This window comes from Mesocricetus auratus, unplaced genomic scaffold (genome assembly GCF_017639785.1).
Source record: "Mesocricetus auratus isolate SY011 unplaced genomic scaffold, BCM_Maur_2.0 Super-Scaffold_100010, whole genome shotgun sequence".
NCBI classification, from domain to species: domain Eukaryota; kingdom Metazoa; phylum Chordata; class Mammalia; order Rodentia; family Cricetidae; genus Mesocricetus; species Mesocricetus auratus.
In genome coordinates, this window is record NW_024429194.1 from 72,095,328 (window position 1) to 72,114,844 (window position 19,517).

Sequence of the window (19,517 nt, forward strand, 5' to 3'; positions counted from 1 at the left end):
ACCACCCGCCCGCCGCATGCGCCCCTCACGCCTCTGGGGAGAGCAACTCGCTCACCTACGTTCCTCCGCTGCCGCTGAATCCCGCGAAGGCAGACGTCCGCCCTCGCCGGAGGAACTTCCGGCGCGGGCAATGACGTCGCCGGGCGCGCCACGCTCGGGCCCGCGCTCTCCCAGGCTTCAGGGTTACCGGAGAATTCCTGCTCCGCGCTGTGGCCGCTGATGCTCGCCCCGCAGACGGGAGCTGGGGGTGAGACCACCGCAGGCTCGCAGCCTCCGCTGTCGTCCATTGCGCTGAAGGTAAGCGCCGACGCCGCGGCCCCGCGACCCCCGCGGCCTCGACCCCGGCCCCGGCCCCGGCCCCGGAATCGGGGACGTCCAGCTCGCATCGCTGCTCTTCAGCCAGAGAAACTTGAAACGTGGCCTGCAGGTGTTGGATACCTGAAGCTTTCTAAATAATCCCTCCAGGCGGTGGGCGTGAAGCTCTCTTCCGGCTAATACGCCCATTGTCATTCGTCTAGCCGATACTTTGTTATTCCAGGTACTCTGGAATCCTGTCGACACCTGCGCTTTTTAAACCAAAATGTTGAATTCTTTTAGATGGAGTATAATTTTCCCTAGTAATTTGCAGCTGTAAATAGTGAAATTGATTACTGAGCCTTCTTATAAACATGCGGATTAATGTTCATTCAAAGCACATAATTCATATCAGATAACGCCAATTCATAAATTGGTTAGGCACAGAATTAAAAATAGTAAAGAACTTTATCAAAATGTGAAACTTAATTTCCCGCGGAAAATCACTTGGGAGAAAAATAAGAAAATTAAAAACAAGTACCCGAAGTTATTTGAGACATAGATGCAGGAGGTTGAGGATTTAAAATTAAGAAAAAGGTGGCATTGGCAGGTATCCCTTCCGGAGGAGGGCGGGAAAGCTATGGAGTATACTTGGAAAGCATCTTTTTGCTTTAACCCTAAAACGACGTTAAAAATAGCCTTTTGGCTTCTCCAGCTCTTTAAATCCCTCCCCCTCCAACCGCAGTGCAGCACTAAAACGTTTACATCCACTGCTTGAAAGGGATTATGGTAATTCACACCCCACCCCCACAGAGCCTACTCTAATCTCTTTAAATGAATGGAGGTTGTGGAGTTCTGCCTTAATTAAATCAGTGATTGCCAGTGTTTGGTTTTATTTGGAAGAAGATTCCTGATGGCTTGTTTTCCGTTTTAGAAATGAGTGGTGGCTTGGCTCCAAGTAAGAGCACGGTTTATGTATCCAATTTGCCCTTCTCTCTGACCAACAATGATTTATACCGGGTAAGTTTTACTATCAGTACATCCAATAAATTCTCTCTTTAAGAGAGAAACTATATCTTAAGCAAATTACTGCTCCCTGGGAAAGTTCTTAATAGATAACTCCTGTAAATTTTAGTGAAAAATCATTAGAAAAATTTAATTTCCGTAGAGAATTTGCACTGCTTTTTGTTTGTTTTTCGAGACAGTGTTTTTCTGTTTAACCCTGGCTGGCCTTGAACTCAGATTGGCCTGCCGCTGTCTCCAGAATGCTGGGTTTAAAGGTGTGGACCATTACTGCGTTTATATAAAGAAAATAATATAAACAGACGATGTGTGTCTATGATCCTAACACCCTGAAAGCTGAGGCAAGTGGGTCATGCGTTCAAGGCTAGCCAAAACTATAGCACTATACTATCTCATATTTGCATAGCATAGCTACAAAATTCCTGTAATCCCAGTGCATCAGAAGCTGAGGCAGGAGACCAGACTGGGCAATGTAGACCCTGTCTCACAAAAAAGGTAAAGAGGCATACTAAATTAGGCTGGAGGTAAAATTTTCAACTGGGTGGCAAAAAAATAACCTTAGTTAAAAGCTAACTGTTGAGCCAGGCATTGGTGGCGCACGCCTTTAATCCCAGCACTCAGGAGGCAGAGGTAGTCGGATCTCTGTGAGTTCAAGACCAGCCTGCCTGGTCTACAAGAGGGAGTTCCCGGACAGCCTCCAAAGCCACAGAGAAACCCTGCCTCAAAAAACCAAAAAGAAAAAAAGAAAGTCACAATTAAATAGGAAACTGCTGGGCCTTGGGATCTAATGTTGCTAACACTGTGACCCAGAACTCAGCATTTCATTATTGAACTGCATGTGATAAGATCTTCTAAAAAGCCTTTGCTCAGGAATATGATTTCTAAGCATTAAATAATAAACTATAAGTATCTAGATATTTGCTGAAACTATAGAGATGGCTAAGTTTGTTAGGATGTATGCAGAAGTACAAGGGAAGAAAAGGCCAGCTATAAAGTCCCACCACTATACTAATGTTGGGATGAGGATTGCACCTATAGACATAAAAAGATTTTTGTTTTGCTTCTGATCTTTGCCAGCAAGGTCTTGCTTTGTAGCATTAGCCTCTCTCAAACTCATGATCTTCTCACTTTGATCTTCTAAATACTAGGATCATAGCCATTTACCAACACTCCTGGCTAGAGATGCTTCTTTGTTTTTTCTTTTTTTGGGGGGGGGGGAAACTTTTAGGAATGTATTCAGTCTGGTTTAAACAGTTCATTGCTTAAGTCGTTGCTGTTGTGATATCCTGCAGTACAGGTTTAGCTGGAACTCTGGTGGGGTTGATAGTCCCACAGATAAATCAGGAATTCAGCTGCTTCCTAGTGTATGTGCCATAGATCTAGGCATGTTGATAGGGAGTGGAACTGAAACCGATTACCTTTATCTCATGTAACTTAGAAATGTTTCTTTGGTTTGTTGATTCAGAATTTTGTTGTGTTGCCCAAGGTGACCCCTAAAACGTGATCATCCTTTTTAGTCCCCTAGATGTAGGAATATTTCTTGTAAAACCTGTTGCACACACTGAAGGCTGAAATTTTTCCACAAACTATAACAAAGAATCTGGTCAGTGTGTACAATCAGAATATTTAATTGTGGCAATATTTTAAATTATAAATTATTATTCTGTGATCTTTTGTTTCAGATATTTTCCAAGTATGGCAAAGTTGTGAAGTAAGTATTTACATTACAGGATGCTTGGTTGAATAAAAATACTACTATTAACAATATTACATAAAGTTCAGTTACTTTTCCATGTACAAAGCACCTGACAGTTTCATATCATAAAGTCATGATATGTATCAAAAAGATGTAATAGTTTAGTGGTAGTATTGTTTTTAAAGTGCTGAGAACTGGCCTCAGGGCCTCTGGCTTACTAACCCCTGAACATAGCTAGCTCCTGAAGGTTTGTGGAGCTCGTTCTCCTGCAGTGTAGAGATTAGCTGGAAATGTCTGAGGAGGTGGAGTACATTGGCGTGACATTGTCTCAGTACTCATAAGTGGTATCGAGCCACAGTCAAAATGGTGTCAGTTATCTCAACAGCCAAACCTTTTTTTTTTTTTTTTTTTCCGATACAGGGTTTCCTCTGATTGTTTTGGAGGTTTGGAGGCTGTCCTAGAACTCCAGTACTTACAGAGATCTGCCTGCCTCTGCCTCCTAAGTGTGCACCTCCAACACCCGGCTAACAGCCTAACCTTTGACCTGACTGTAAACATGCCCCCTACCTTATGAATTGACCCTTGAAACATTCTTAACCTCTATTGACCTGTGTATAATGGACTATCCCCCAGACTACCTAGAAACCAACAATGAACCCAGTCATAAATCCTGACTAAGAAGTGCTGTGATTTCAAATTTATCTGTGGTTTTAAAGCAGTAACTACAGCAACATTTTATAAATCCTTGGAGCACATCTTCAGGACTACCTGAGTCTGTTTTACTAGGCTACAATCCTCGTTAGCTCCAACTAAGTGTAATTCCCTCTGCTATAGACCAGCTTGATGGCATTCTCCATCTAATAGGTGAATGCGAGCTTACTGAGTTAGCTAACTTGATCTATAACTACACCACAGAAGAAACTTGAAACAAGACAGTCACATTGAAAGGCTGGCTGTTCATCCTTGAGAGACCACTTGGGGGTGAGGTTGGCTGTGCGTGGTGTGCACAAGGACTGGATATGCAAGAAGGATGTGTGAGGCTAGCCTCCATGTCTTCAGGCTAGTGTCTGCTTCACGGTGTGTGCTAGAATGAGCCCCTCATACTTACCCTGCATCTCAAAACAGTGCTTGCTATACTCCCTCTTCTATGTGCCAGCAACACAGAGGTCATTACAGATTTGGTTGTTTTGAAGTCCACGGTGTGATTTTTTTTTTCTGCTACCAGAGAAGAGCTCTCTTAAGTGTGTACCCTATTGTAACTAGTTTACAGTGTCTACATCACTAAACTTTCTTTTCCTGAGAGTACATATGCTTTTATATTTTTTCTGTGGCGTTCATTGCCCGAGCCTGAATATAATAGTGACTTGAGTGTCCAAATGAATAACCATGTAGGTGTGCCCTTTAGGAAATTTTGTGTGTATGTGTTTTTATTCCAGTGTAATGAGGAAGATACACAGGTTACAATGGTAGCATTAAAAGACTTTACACTCAAGTAGATGAGGTGAGGTATTATCTATATTAAATAGATGAAGGAGAATTTAGTCAGTAGAAAGGAGAAGGAATTTCCATAGAATACATTAGGACAGATACAGGATCGTAAACCCTGTAAATCAGGCCTATTTTAACGAGCAGGGATTGAGAGATGGAAGCGGGTAGAAAACATGACAGTAGACTCCCTTTGGAGAAGCACCTGCCATGCTGCATGAGCCCAGTGCCACCTCATTGTTTCTGAACAGAAAGGAGCAGTGAGGTAAGAGAGTGGGAGCCAAGAATACTGAATTCCAGAAGTGCCGGTCGTGGCGCCAGCTGTCATGTGCTGCTATAACTCCAGTTGTTCAGAAAGCTGAGGAGGGAGATAGAGATGTCAAGGCCTGACTTATACAAGGAGACCCTTATCTCAAAAAAAATGTCTCAACTTGCCTTGAAACCTTCACTTGAATCCAATGACCTGCCAGGGCCACTTGCCTGGTTTTTATTTTAAAAAACAAAAATAAAAACTGTGTTTACCTTAACCAATTAAAAAATCATTATTTCTTTTTAAAAAAATAATTGATTTCACTTTATTGTACGTACATTGGTGTGAAGGCATCAGATCTCCTGGAACTGGAGTTGCAGACAGTTGAAAGCTGCCGTGTGGGTGCTGGGAATTGAACTCAGGTCCTCTGGAAGAGCAGCCAGTGCTCTTAACTGCTGAGCCATCTCTCCAGCCCCCAAAATAATTATTTGTTATGGACTGCTGAATCCAGCTTATGACTAGTAACAGGTCAGTGTTGACAACTCCCTAGTTGTTTTAGGTGAGTTTGAGGCCAGCCCTGCAGAGCGAGTTCCAGGACAGCCTCCAAAACAATACAGAGAAACCCTGTCTTGAAAAAAAGAAGAAGAAAATATCTAGTGAAACTGCCATGCCCCTCTCCTTTTTGGTTTCTTGTGCACACCCTGGCATATGCACATAGAGAAGACAAGAGGACCTCAGCTGTCCCGGATCTACCACTCTACCTCACTCCCTCAACACAGGGCCTCTCACTAAACCTCAAGTTAACCATTCTTGATAAACTTAGCGTTTTGCCAGGATATACCAGTTTCTGCTTGCCAAGGGTACATGCATGTGCAGCCATGCCTGTACTTTATGTAAGTGCTTAGAATTCAAAGTCATGTTTCTATAACAAACACTGTGAACCTGCTGAGCACTGTTACCCTCTTTTAAAAAAAAAGACAGTTCCTTTATCCACATGTACTATCCTTAGTGTTTCCACTTGCTCTCTGTATACAAAGGAATGCCTCAGCTTGAATTTTGAGTCTTGCGAGGAGAGGGTTAGTAGGGAAGAGGAAGAGAGAGGACAGGCATTTTGATATGCAGTTGATTGTGGTGGGACAATTGCATCAGCCTATCTTGACTGGACCCTTTCAAGTTCTGATTAGCTCCCAATTCTAGCTATGCTTTCCTGTATTGTCAGTGTCATTTTCTCATTTCTATTCTTCTTGATCCCTCATGACTTTGAAGAGCTGGGTGGTTTAACTCATTCTAGCCTCAAGCTTTGTAGCCAAGAATGACCCTGAACTCCCCGTTCCTTCCGCCTCTCTCTGCTGAGTGCTAGCATCACAAACATCTACTGCCAAGCATGATTTTTTTATTTCTCTTTTCAAATATTTTATTATTTAGCCTTATAAAAATAGTCTTGAGTTCCCTGAGTAGTTTTTGTCTATTTTTAACTGATTCTTTGTGCTTTAAGGGTTACTATTATGAAAGACAAAGACACAAGGAGGAGTAAAGGTGTTGCATTTATTTTGTTTTTGGATAAAGACTCTGCCTTAAACTGCACCAGAGCAATAAATAACAAACAGGTAAGCCATTCATTTCATTAAGGTTGTAACCCAAACGTCTCTGTGTTCATCTAAACCAAAAGCTAACGGGGTGCAGGCTATCATCAAGCCTAATTAATAGCTGTAATTCAGATTACCTTTTGGAAAAAAAGATGTCAGCATTGTATGGGATTATCAAAACATTGTAAGAATCTTAAGATAAAATTACGGCATAGAATCTATCACATATTTATTACAAGAGTTGTGACAGTATCTGATAACTAGGTCTTGGTGAACTACAGCCTCTGCATTTATGTTTTTCTCTGATGTAGTTATTTGGTAGAGTGATAAAGGCAAGCATTGCTATTGACAATGGAAGAGCAGCTGAGTTCATCCGACGGCGAAACTACTTTGATAAATCTAAGTGCTATGAGTGTGGGGTGAGTAAACCTAAAATTCAGTAGCTCTTCTGTAGTATAAAATGTTCTTCATATCAGTCTTTTAGTGGTGTCCACACCCATGGGGGGTGCACAGGGATGGATGGGGGACACAGAACTGCAAATGTCCTGCCTATTTTATCACTTATTCCCTTTTAACAAGATTCTCTGAACCTGGGGCCATTTTATCTATACACACAGAATGCTGGGGTTGCAGGTACACATACAACCATGCCTAGCTCGCTCTCCTTTTTTTAATGTGAGATGTGGGCATTTAGATCTGGTCTTCATGCCTGTACAGAAGAAGCACTCTTACCTGCCATGTCATCTCCCCAGCCTCACCATAATTTCGTTTTTGTTGAGATTGTTTTCAGTTTGTTTGAGACAGGTCTGATGTACCATAGCTGGCTCAAACTTACCATGTAACTAATAATGACATTGAATTTAAGAACCTCCTGTCTCTGCCTCCTGAGTGCTGGGATTACAGACATGTCCCACCACTTCTCGTTTATGAATTACTCAGGATCAAATCCAAGGCTAAGCAAGCACTCTACCATCTGAGCTAAACCCCAGCTCCTCAAGAAAATTTCTGGCTGGCTAAAGCCAGATTATGAAAGTGACTTTACTTGGAAACTATAAACTCATCTGAGTAAACATCATTGAAATGTAGTATTCAGGGGCCAGCAGGACGGCACAGTGGGTAAAGGTGCTTGCCATGCAATCCCAAAGACCTGAGTTCAATCCTTAGAACCCATGTAAAGGTGGGAGAGAACCTAATCCACAGAGTTGTCCTCTGACTCCACACTCAGGTTGGGGCACATGGATGTCTACACACATCCTAATATATAAAGTTTAAAAGAAAACATGGCATCTAATGATACTTGGCTTAGGACTATAGGCATAACTGAGTGTCAGGAAGATTGCCTGGCATGCTGAAGGATATGGATTCAATTCTCAATATAACAAAAACAAAAAACAGGTAAGAGAATAAAAATATCTATAGTAGGTATTAAAATCATTTTAGTAGTTTCTAAGTCTTTGAAATTGTTTTCTATAAATACAAATGCTAGTAACTTTCTTAATGCCTTGAAAGATTTTCTGTTCATTGGATACTACATGAATTTTGTTGTTGCCAGTGTTTAAGCATCATAGTTCACTATTGATATGCTCATATGACCCATCCTCTAAGGTAACATATTGAACTTCTGTTGTAATTGTTATTGGGACGGGATTGCACGATGTCCCCAAGACTAGTATTGAACTCATGGCCTAGAATGATTCTCCCATCTCAGCCAAAGCTATAAAGGTGTGCTACACCACACCTATCTTAATTGTTAGTGACAAGAGAATGTCAATCTGAGTCTCAAAGCTGTCAGTTCCTAAATATGGCAATATGAAATACTTAGATACCAAATCCAGAAGTATTCATGGAGAAGCAGAGAGAAATGGTGAGTCTTTCGAATCCTCAAAGCCCACCTCTAGTGACACACTTCCTCCAACAAGGCCACACCTTCTAATCCTTTCCAAACAGTTCTACCAGTTGGGGACCAAGTATTCAAATACATGAGCCTGTTGGCCATTCTCATTCAAACAAGCACCTCCTCTCTCCAGCTGCCACTCCTTATCCCTCTTGACCAAGAAAATGCGGGTAAATAACTAGAAAGGAGCCGGGCAGTGGTGGCACACACCTTTAATCCCAGCACTCAGGAGGCAGAGGCAGGCATATCTCTGTGAGTTTGAGACCAGCCTGGTCTACAAGAGCTAGTTCCAGAACAGCCTCCAAAGCCACCCTGTCTTGGAAAAAAAAAGAAAAAAAACTAAAATGGGAGTAAATATGGCATGAATACATACTAATTTAGTCAGTTCATTTTGTTTAAATCCTGTTAAATGATTATTTTGAAAGTATTTTAAAGGCCTAAGTTGTGTTTGTAAAAAGAACAGTGCTAGCTGAACATAGCAGCACAAACAAGCTAATTTCAAACTTTTTTAGAGTTAGTGACCCACTTAAATCTAGAGTCCTTCTATATGGTGAAAGTTGAGTTTTAAAATGTTTTGAGAAGCCGGGCGGTGGTGGCGCACGCCTTTAATCCCAGCACTCGGGAGGCAGAGGCAGGCGGATCCCTGTGAGTTCGAGGCCAGGCTGGACCGACAGCCTCCAAAACAATACAGAGAAACCCTGTCTCGTAAAAACCAAAAAAAAAAAAAAAAAATGTTTTGAGAAGAGAATGCTTCTGTGATCACTAGTTGCCACTGCAGATGCTAGCAGTTAGAGCATCACACACTTGTCTCCTCTGTTGGTGAGGAACGCATGCGTTTGGTCCTGTGTTCCCACAGTGAGAGTATTGTTCCTGGGATTCTAGCCTCTCAGTCACAGGGTCAGGGCAGGTTTCTATCAGTAACAGCAGCTATAGCCTTTTCTCTTTCTTTTTTACTGTGAAACAAAAGGAAAGCGGACACTTAAGTTATGCCTGTCCTAAAAACATGCTGGGAGAACGTGAGCCTCCAAAGAAGAAAGAAAAGAAGAAGAAGAAGAAAGTTCCTGAACCAGAAGAAGTGTATGTATAATGGGCTCACTAAGGTAATGTGTTGTTTTGCCTTTTTACTGTGAGCTGACTGCACCTGAATTCTTTTTTTCTTTGCTGACCTAGTGAGGAAGTAGAAGTGAGTGAAGAAGAAGGGGAGGATCCAGCTCTGGACAGTCTCAGTCAGGCCATAGCATTCCAGGTACTGATGTTCTGCAGGGACTGGTGGCTGGGGACATAGCTCAGTGATGGACCACTTGCTGGGCAGGGCAGAGGAAGGAAAGGAAATTGTGTGACTGTGGAGTTATAGTGTCCCAGTTGATTTAACCGAGCGAAGCTATAGCCTTTAATTCTGCCTGCCTGGGAGGCTGAGGTGAAGAACCATGTGAGTCTAGGAATTCAAGACTGGTCTGGAGAGACCTTTCTCAGAAAAGGGGAACAGTGTAGTAGGCATGGTGATCCATCCCGGTGAACTCAGCAGGGGAAACAGGAAGATGGGTTTGAGCCTAGCCTGGACTACAGAGTAAAACCCTGTCTCAAAAATTAAATAATTGTTTAAAAATATATAAATAGCCGGGCGTTGGTGGCGCACGCCTTTAATCCCAGCCTTTAATCGGGAGGCAGAGGCAGGTGGATCTCTGTGAGTTCGAGGCCGGGCTGGACTGACAGCCTCCAAAACAATACAGAGAAACCCTGTCTCAAAAAACCAAAAAAAAAAAAAAATATATATATATACATACATACACACACATATATATATATACATACATACATATATATATATATATCACAAGGCACTGTGGTGTACTTGATGTTACAGTTTATATCTTATATCACTGTATTGATCATCTTGTAATGACAGTGTCTGTGTTTCCCTTTCACCTTGTAAATTTGAGGCAACATTAACATCTTTATCTGAATGAAACATTCTCATTTGTTCTTTCTACACTGTAAGGTCCCATGTACTTTTTTTTTTTTTTTTGGTCTTTTTTTGTTTTTTTTTTTTTGTTTGTTTTGTTTTTTTAAGACAGGGTTTCTCTATAATACTTTGGCCTGGAACTTACTCTGTAGACCAGGCTGGCCTTGAACTCACAAAGATCTGCCTGCCTCTGCCTCCCGAGTGCTGGGACTAAAGGCGTGCACCACCAATATCCGGCCCCATGTACTTTCAGGATATTATTAATCTGTCTTAAAATTGGGTGAAGTATTGCATCAGCTTAGTAGTTCTCAACCTTCCTAATGCTGCAACCCTCTAATACAGTTCCTTGTGCTGTGGTGATCCCCAATCATAAAATTATTTCATTGCTACTTCATAACTGTAATTTTACTAAAGTTATGAATCATAAATATCTGATAGGCAGAACAGGAAATCTGACATGTGATCTTTAAAAGGGTCACAACCCACAGGTTGAGAACCAGTGGGTTAGCTGGGTACATTATCACATCTGTAATACTGGCACATGTAAAGTAGAGACCAGGCTAGGTAAAACTATTGTTTAAATTAAAACAGCACATTGATTAAAAATGCCTTTAGCTTACCTAGAAAGAGTCTTTAGACGTTGCCTAGGATGGAGCTAATCCTCATATTGCACACTTGAATTCTCACCTGAGAAGGTTGCTGTAGAAGATCATGGGTTCAAGGCTAGCCTGAAATACCTAACAAGTTCCAGGCCAGCATAAGCTACATAGTGAAACCCTGTGTCAAAGCAGACTGGAAAACAAAATTGACTAGGGGTTCCAGGATTCAGCATAGCTGCCAGCATGCACAATGCCCTGAGTTTTATCCAAGCACTTCGCAATCCTGGGGTGAAGATGCAACCTCAGCCTTATGGAAAAAGAGACTGAAGGCTAGTTTAGAATCATCATGCTATCTTAGAGAGTTCAACACTTACCTCCTGGGGGAGGGGGGCAACACTTCCCTAGGATAATTTTGAATAGGACCATGATGGAGACCAATTTGTCAGTGTGGCCTAGGAGAGTGGAAATTATTTGTGTTCTAGTTTTTCCATAGTAATTCCTTTGAATTGACATGATGTGCCATAAGTAACTGGTTTTGTTCTGCTTCTGAATCATATTACAGCAAGCCAAAATTGAAGAAGAACAAAACAAATGGAGACCCAGCCCAGGGGTTCCCTCAACCTCAGATGATTCTAGACGACCAAGGATAAAGAAAAGTGCATATTTCAGTGATGAAGAAGAACTTAGTGATTAAAATTATATTTATTTGTAAATATTACTCAAATAAAATCTTACTGTACAAAATGCTGCTGTGGACTAGGTTTTTTTTTTATTTTTTCTTATTTGAGTATGTAAAAACACTAAAATCCAAAGTTATTTACTATAATGTAGTTCAAAAGAAATTTTAAAGTAATTTTGAAATATGTTTCTAACTTGCCTTAGCACAGTAAATATTAAATCTCAAAAGCAAATATCTAAAGTGTTCTAAACTTTGAGCACCAATGTGATGTCTTAAGTAGGAATGTGAACTATTTCATGAACGGCATTGTTAAAAATAATGTGTAAAACTGCTCTCAAACTGCACTGTAAACGTAAGTGAATTTTGTGTTTAGATTTGGTTCTTATCCAGATCTCTCTTTATGTGTATGCAGTTATACCAGAATCTGAGCTACTGTAGTCCAAAGCATTCACATGTGGAACACTCAATTTGCACTAAAGTCAGAATTTGTTAGTATGAATAATCTTAATACTACCAGCTATTAAAATGGAAGGGTAGACAGTTAAATACTTTTCATAACCTAATGTAAAACTTTATTTGTGCCTGAGTGGCTTATGAAAGGACTTGTGAAAAAAATTTGATCTCTTATATTTTTGTCTGCACTATATGCATGTCATACCCAGGCCTGGAGACCTGAAGAAGGGCAGGCATTGAGTCTCCTGGAGCTGAGATTACAGGTGGCTGTGAGCCACTGTGTGGCTGCTGGGAATTAAACCCATCGGTACTCTTAACCACAGAACCATCTCTCCAACCTCTCATTTTTAAGCCAAAACCTTCATAAAGACCAGACAATTAAACGACCTGTTGTTTTGTTGTTTTTGTTTTCCAGACCGGGTTTCTCTGTAGTTTTGGAGATTGTCCTGAAACTCTCTTTGAAGACCAGGCTAGCCTTGAACTCAGAGATCCGACTGCCTCTGCCTCCCAAGTGCTGGGATTAAAGGTGTGTGCCACCACCGCCTGGCTAAATGACCTGTTAATGTTAGAATTTCTTTCTTTTTTTTTTTGGTTTTTCGAGACAGGGTTTCTCTGTATTGTTTTGGAGGCTATCCTAGAACTCACTCGGTAGACCAGGCTGGCCTCAAACTCACAGAGATCTGCCTGCTGGGATTAAAGGCATGTGCCATCAATGCCTGGCTGATGTTAGAATTTTTAAAGATAGTGCTTTATTTCAATTTGAACGAGTTGTCAATCCACTGAAATAAAGCTTTGCAATAGGACACAGTGAGAGGCCAGCCTGAGCTACATACTGAGTCCCTTTCTTGATATAACAAAATGAGATAGTAAATTTGCTCTAAAAGTCTTAAAGCTAAACACTGATTTGCTGACTCAACTGGCCTGAGAGCTCCCTAGAAGTGAGCACTGGTTACCCATCTCCTTTCATGGGTCTGTCTTTGCCCGTCCATAAAAGGATCGGGAGGGTGTTTTGTTTTTTCTATTTTTCTCTCAGCCTTCCATCTCCACATTGTTTCTGTTAGATTTTTGTTAATATTTATTGCATTAGGAGCAGGAAGGGTTATAATGTTACAAATTTTTTTCTTGTCATGTATTAAATTTATTTGTATTCATGACTAAGTCTTTCCAAATCCTTTATATTTAGCGCTATAAAAATGAAATTGTGGGCCGGGCAGTGGTGGTGTTCGCCTTTAATCCCAGCACTTGGGAGGCAGAGGCAGGCAGATCTCTGTGAGTTGGAGACCAGCCTGATGTACAAGAGCTAGTTCCAAGACAGCCTCCAAAACCACAGAGAAACCCTGTCTCAAAAAACCAAAAAATAAAAATAAGTGAAATGTGGAATCTAATTTTGTATTTAAATTTCTATAGGTTGACTTTGTAAGATTTCCCACCTTTCAATACTAAAGCAGTGAAACTATGGCATCTATAAGTGTTAACTATTCCACTATCAAGGAATATGAAAGCTGTCAAAAGCCAGACGTGATTATACACCCCTGTAAGTCCAGCAGTTAGGAGGCTGATACAGGACCATCAGTTCAAGACCAGTGTGTGATACATAGTCAAAGTGCTTCAGAACGAAATGATCTTCCAGATCTCAATAAAGAAACAGGGCAGAAGGATGGGCTACAATACTTCCAGCTCACCATTAATTAGGAAACATACTGTGAAAAACCTCAATACACCCCCCCCAATTTTTGAGACTCAGAAGGTTGCCTCAGTAAAAAATTCCCCAAGGTCCCTTCCCCTAGACAGGGAACAAGGTTGAATTAAACAGAACATCTGGTCCAGAGTGCTGATGCAGGAGACCGCCAGCCTGTTAAGATAAATTTAATCTTGACCTTGTGGTTTCTCCAAGAAGGATGAGTTATGCCCGCGCTTCTTACAATATCCCTATTGCTTGCCCGGATCTGCACCTGCAGTGGCTCCGCTTTTTACAATACCCCTATTGCTTTGCTTGCCAAAATTATGTACATAAAAAGAAAACTGTCCTAAAGCCCAGGCTTTCAGCTAGCAAAAGTGGCTGGAGTGCCTGCAGACACCTGTGTAAACAATAAACCTCTTGCCGTTTGCATCCAACTGTCTGGTTATTGAGCTCGGGATGTCACAAGGCATTCAGCCTGACAACTTGAGGTTTTTCACCTGTAAAAACAAAGCATTGGGGAGTTGAAGCAGGAAGATCAAGAGTTTCATGTTAGCTGAGCTACATGAGATCTTATTGAAAACAACTGAAAATCTACACAAAAATGTAGTTCATAGTTTAGTATCAAATATGTTCTATTCTTTGAACCACAAATCTTGCCCTATCTTATTCTAGAATGCTAATCAGAAATGTAATTCGAACATGATGATGCACACCTGTTGTCTCAGCACTCAGGAGGCTAAGGTAGGATAGAGAATTTGAGGCCAGGACCTAAAGGCATGGATTAGCAGCTGAAGTCTCTTGTTTTTTTCAAAGGACCTGGGTTCAGTTCTGAGCACCTACATAGCAGCTCACAACCATCTGGTACTCCTGTTCAGGCTATCTGGTGTCACCTTCTGGTCTTTGTAGGCATCAGGCAAGACACTCAGACACAATAAGTAATCATTCCAGGCCAGCCTAGGCTGCACAGTGAGACCCTGTCTCAAAAAATTGTTTTTGACAATGTACATCCCACTTAGACCTGTGAACATAGGGCAGTATATGTAACCTGAATTAATTGAAAAACAGTAAAACTGGGGATAGAGGGGAAACTGGGGTTGGTATGTAAAAGGAAAAAAAACAGTAAAACTGAAAATGAGAAGTATTTTTATTTCACCTACATAAAGTAACTAATAGTTTGAGGCCAGTCTGAACTACATCATTTATGACCTTGTTTTTCCCTCTCCCTCCCTCCTTCCCTTGTATCTTCCTTTCTATCTCCCTCTCTCCTCTCTTTTTCCTTCCTCCATCCCCACCCCATACACTGAAGAATTGAGTGTTAGTAATTAAGTATGCTTGCTACTCACACAGAGGACCCAACTTCTGTCCCCAGCACCCATGTGTTACAGGTGTTCTCAACCCACTGTAACTCCAGCTCCAGGGAAACCGAAATTAACCTCTGGCCATGGTGGGTACATGCACATATACATAATTTTAAAATAAATGAAGCCTTTTTAAACCTTAAGTTTTGTCTACATGATGATAAAAGTTCAACATATCAGGGCTGGAGAGATGGCTCAGAGGTTAAGAGTTAGTATCTAATTGCAATTCATGGCACCGGATCTCAGCTCACTTGGAATAGAAGGTCACCCTCAACTGGACAAAGCGTGTGAAGAACATACAGGCATCAGAAACCTTCCCTCTAAGATTTATTCTCCAACTTTCAACATGACACTTGTGATGTTAGGCAGTGCAATCTAGTAAGGAAAAAAAATTACAAGAAACCCACAAAAAAGTTAGCAGAACTAATACTAATAATGTGATTCAGGATTGAGATATAAAATTAAAAACGAAACAGGGCCACTAACATGGCTCAGCAGGTTAAGGTGCTTTCTGTGAAATCCTGGCAACCTGAGTTTGATCCCTGGAGCCCACTTAAAGGTGAAAGGAGAGAACGGACTCCACAGAGTTGTTCTCTTCCACACATCCCCCACCTTACACAACTTTTTTTTGGAAGGGGGGTTCAAGACAGGCTTTCTCCGTATTGTTTTGGAGACTCACCTGCAACTTGCTCTATAGACCACGCTCCCTTGAATTCAGAGATCGGCCTGCCTCTGCCTCCTGAGTGCTGGTATTAAAGGTGTGCACCACCATCGTCCAGCTGTCAAATGCACACTGGAAAATGCAACTATTGCTGAAAGGAATCTTGAAAGGTCAAAATGAATGGAAAGGCATTACATCAGTTCACAAATTGGAAGGTTTGCTATGATTATAATGGTGGTATTCCCTTGTTAAAATATAAATTAATAGCCGGGCGTTGGTGGCACACGCCTTGAATCCCAGCACTCGGGAGGCAGAGGCAGGCGGATCTCTGTGAGTTCAAGACCAGCCTGGACTACCAAGCGAGTTCCAGGACAACCTCCAAAGCCACAGAGAAACCCTGTCTCGAAAAACCAAAAAATTAATTAATTAATTAATACAATACTATGAAAATTCTAACAGAATTATTACTTTCAAAATTGGCAAGTTTATCATAAATGTGGAAGTAAAGATCTCATTACAGATGGTTGTGAGCCATCAAGTAGTTGCAGGAATTGAACTCAGGACCTCTGGAAGACCAGCCTATGTTCTTAGCTGCTGAACCATCTCTCTAGCCCTTGTCTAACTTTTAGAACCTCACATAAAGCTGTAGTTCTTCAGAGACTAGCCAGGGCATGAGGGTAGACAGGCTGGAAAAACAAAACCACCTTTTTGCCCAGAAACAATGTAGCTATGGTAAAACCTCCTGGACATCCAGGAGAAAAACATCCTGATCCCATGTGGTGCCAGGACAATCACGCAATGACATTCAGCAGGATGCATTTGTAAACAAAGCTTCGGATTAGATAAACAGTGGGTCTCCTGGTAGGGCCCCAAAGGACTGAGCCTTTTGATAAAGCCAAACTACCAGCAAGGACAAGTCCAGATTGGCCCATCCTATTACAAGCTTGCAGCAGGAGGAGGAGGAGAGCTGCTCTGCAGTTAAGACTGCTTCTCTTTCAGAAGAGTAGAGTTCAGTTCCCAGAACCTGTTATGGGCTCACAACTGACTGTAATTCTAATACCCGGAAATCCAACGCTCTCTTTTGGCCTCCAGTGGCATCACATGTGCACACACAGACACATAGACCCCAAATAAATATTAAATTCCAAAAACAAATACTGATTCTCACTAATGTAACTGCTGCTAGAACAAAACAGTACTGTTCATAGGATGATGTCAGTGCTCATAGATGTCTCATGGTATCCTCTGCATCAGTTACTAGACACACAAACTGATTAAATCACCAAATTGATGATGCCAGTCACGAGTGCTTTGGATTTTTTTTTCATTAAAACACATAAATAACAATTTTTGGATGTTCAGGGTAAAGAGCTGAATAAATCCCTAACTGGGTGCTGGGCTGCCTGCTTGTAATCCTAGCACTTGGGAAGCAGAGACACAGAAATTGTGAATTTGTGGACAGCCTGGGCTACACAGTGAGACTGTGTCTCAGAAAGAGAATAGACAGGTCTGGATGTGTAGCTCTGGCTGAACTGGTTGGTACTATTCAGGCATCTGTACTGGCCTGTCCTTGGGGTTCTGACCGGATGCATCCTCAGCTGCAGCCACTAATAGCACCACCTGAGCACATTAACTATGTTCCCTTTTAAAAGAGCCCTGCCCACCTCCTTTCCTTTCCCCCTCTGCTTCTCTGCCTGTCTATCGCTCCCCTTCTCTTCTGCCATTCCCGTCCCCAAGACTGGTCTCCCCTTTACCTTTCCCTTGAAAGACCCCAAGCGGGGGACTTTCACGGGAGGGAGACCCGAACCCAAGGAGCAGCGAGACCACGAGCTTGGATGCAACAGCAAGAGGCTTTATTTACACACGGGTACCCGGGCGTCTCAGTCTTGGGGGGCTGAGCGCCCCGAGCAGGGGACTCAGGGGTCCTTTTATAGCAAAAAGCGGAGTACAGAAGCAAGAAGCCTAGTTACAGGACCCTGATTGGACAATACAAATGAGGCCGGGGCTCAGAATGAGGGCTTTTGAGGTTTCTCTCAGAACTCAAGTCTCGGCCTTGGCCCTATCTGAGGAACAATAGGTCTCTTTGCCTGCCCAATCTCGCTGGGCTGGCTATGCAGACGCTATGCAGATAGCAGACACCTGTGTCCTGCCTGGACAGAGATAGTAGTGACTATTCAGCTGTAAAGACCTTGAGCTGAGCTCCCTTCCGATCAAAAAAATGACTATTCGGCTGAGCTGTGGGGGAAAGGAATTTTCCATAGGCCTCAGCCACCTGTGCTGGGCCGGGGTCTTTCACCCTGTCTTCCCATTCACTTTCCCCCAATAAAAAATATCACTCCACCCAAGTTCTGTTGTGTAGTGTTTTTCTCCCATGCATGCTTTTTAAATTACAACGCTGGCATCTCAAAGTTCCCTGGACAAGCTGCAGTCCTGCTTTGGCGTATGCATGGATGACAGGCAGGTGCCATCATACTCACCCCATTTTTCTAAGCTTAAAAACTGGAAATTGGAAGCCATGTAAGTAACTGCCTTCTACGGTACACTGAACCCTTCTCTGGGTGCTTTTTAAGAAGATAGCTCCTACCTGTTAATGCTCTCACAGTTCTAGAGACTCAAAAGTCTCTCTACCTTAATGTTAGACTCTTAAGAAAGACCATAGTGTTTTCTAATCATAAATTTTAGAGGGCTGAAGATATACACTCTTCTGGTAGAATATTTTCCCAGTGTGTACAAGGCCCTCGGTTCAATCCTCAGTACCACATAAACAGGTATGGTAGTGTACACCTGTAATTCTAGTACTAGTGAGGTAGAAACAGGAGGGTGATCCTTGATGAAGATGGAAGTTTCTGTCCCTCAGCTACCACAGCCATTTAGTCCTAAATGAACAGAGGCTTATATTAAATATAAACTGTTTGGCAGATGGCTCAGGCTTATTATTGGCTAGCTCTCTCCTAATTATTAACCCATTTATATTAATCTGTGTACCTCCATGTGGTCTTGGCTTATTGGTTGATGTCCAGGAGTACTATCTTCCCAGTAGCTACATGGTGTCTCCTTGAGGCCCATCCTCTGCATTCCTGTCCCAGAATTCTCCTAGTCTGGTAGCCCCGCCTACAATTCCTGCCTGGCTACATCCTGCCTGTCCATTGGCTGAAAGTTTTATTCCTCAGACAATAAGAGAAATATGTATTCACAGCATTCAGAAGGACATCCCACATCATCTTGGCCCAGTTTAAGGCCAAACTGGGCAAAAGACCCTTTCTCAAAATTAAATGAATATATGCATCAAATAAATCAATAAGTAAAAATAAAAATTTTTAAATTCTAAGTTCTAAGTACCCTTTCTCTTATTACACCAAGCCTAGAGTCTGAATGAGTGCAGGTAAACTATTACTATAATAATACATATTATCTAACCCAGAAAACCCATTCTCTCTTTTTTTTTAAATGGGGGCTCATGTAGGCCAGGTTAGCCTCAAACTCACTATGTACCAGAACTCTACCTCCTAACTGCTTAGATAACAGGCAGACATGTGACACCATGCCCAGTCTATTTCATCTCAACTCATTGTCATAATACAAATAAAACTACCTTAATCCCTTTTTCTACATGATTAGTATACTACCTAGGAATTAAGTAACTTTGCAGTACTACCATGTGATGCTGCAACGATAAACGGCACACTTACTGAAAGTATAAGTAAGTATTTATTGCAGAAATTACTCACAAGAGAAAAACAAGCAACCCAGATGAGCCAAGTAGTTTTCCACCATCAAACTGGAAGCTGGAAAGCCAGAAAAGAGAACTAGACTTCTGCTGTTCAGTCTTTTATACCTTCCTCTGTAATGCCCCTAGGCATGCCCAAAAGTAGGCCTGGCTAGTGATGTAGTTCAC

The 19,517-nt window shown here is 41.9% G+C and overlaps 2 protein-coding genes across 8 annotated transcripts in view; one reads left to right on the forward strand and one right to left on the reverse strand.

Moving 5' to 3' along the window:
* The window catches only part of Pphln1 (periphilin 1), a 94,645-nt gene extending 94,358 nt beyond the window's left edge, over positions 1 to 287 (reverse strand). For all 6 annotated transcript variants that reach the window (XM_040753934.1, XM_005067136.4, XM_005067135.4 and 3 more), the window contains exon 1: positions 56 to 287. In XM_040753934.1, the coding sequence (XP_040609868.1) occupies positions 56 to 287 (232 nt within the window). The remainder of the gene's footprint in view (positions 1 to 55) is intronic.
* Zcrb1 (zinc finger CCHC-type and RNA binding motif containing 1) lies at positions 158 to 11,534 on the forward strand. 2 transcript variants are annotated; one of them, XM_005067133.4, is made up of 8 exons: positions 158 to 297; positions 1,229 to 1,314; positions 3,000 to 3,028; positions 6,244 to 6,355; positions 6,646 to 6,753; positions 9,196 to 9,305; positions 9,399 to 9,474; positions 11,353 to 11,534. In XM_005067133.4, exons 2-8 carry the CDS (start codon positions 1,231 to 1,233, stop codon positions 11,482 to 11,484), a joined length of 651 nt encoding a protein of 216 aa, XP_005067190.1. In that variant the 5' UTR covers positions 158 to 297; positions 1,229 to 1,230; the 3' UTR covers positions 11,485 to 11,534. The 2 variants fall into 2 exon arrangements, with proteins under 2 accessions (XP_005067190.1, XP_021081137.1); XM_021225478.2 differs by lacking the exon at positions 158 to 297 and adding an exon at positions 384 to 538.
* The last annotated feature ends 7,983 nt before the right edge of the window (positions 11,535 to 19,517 follow it).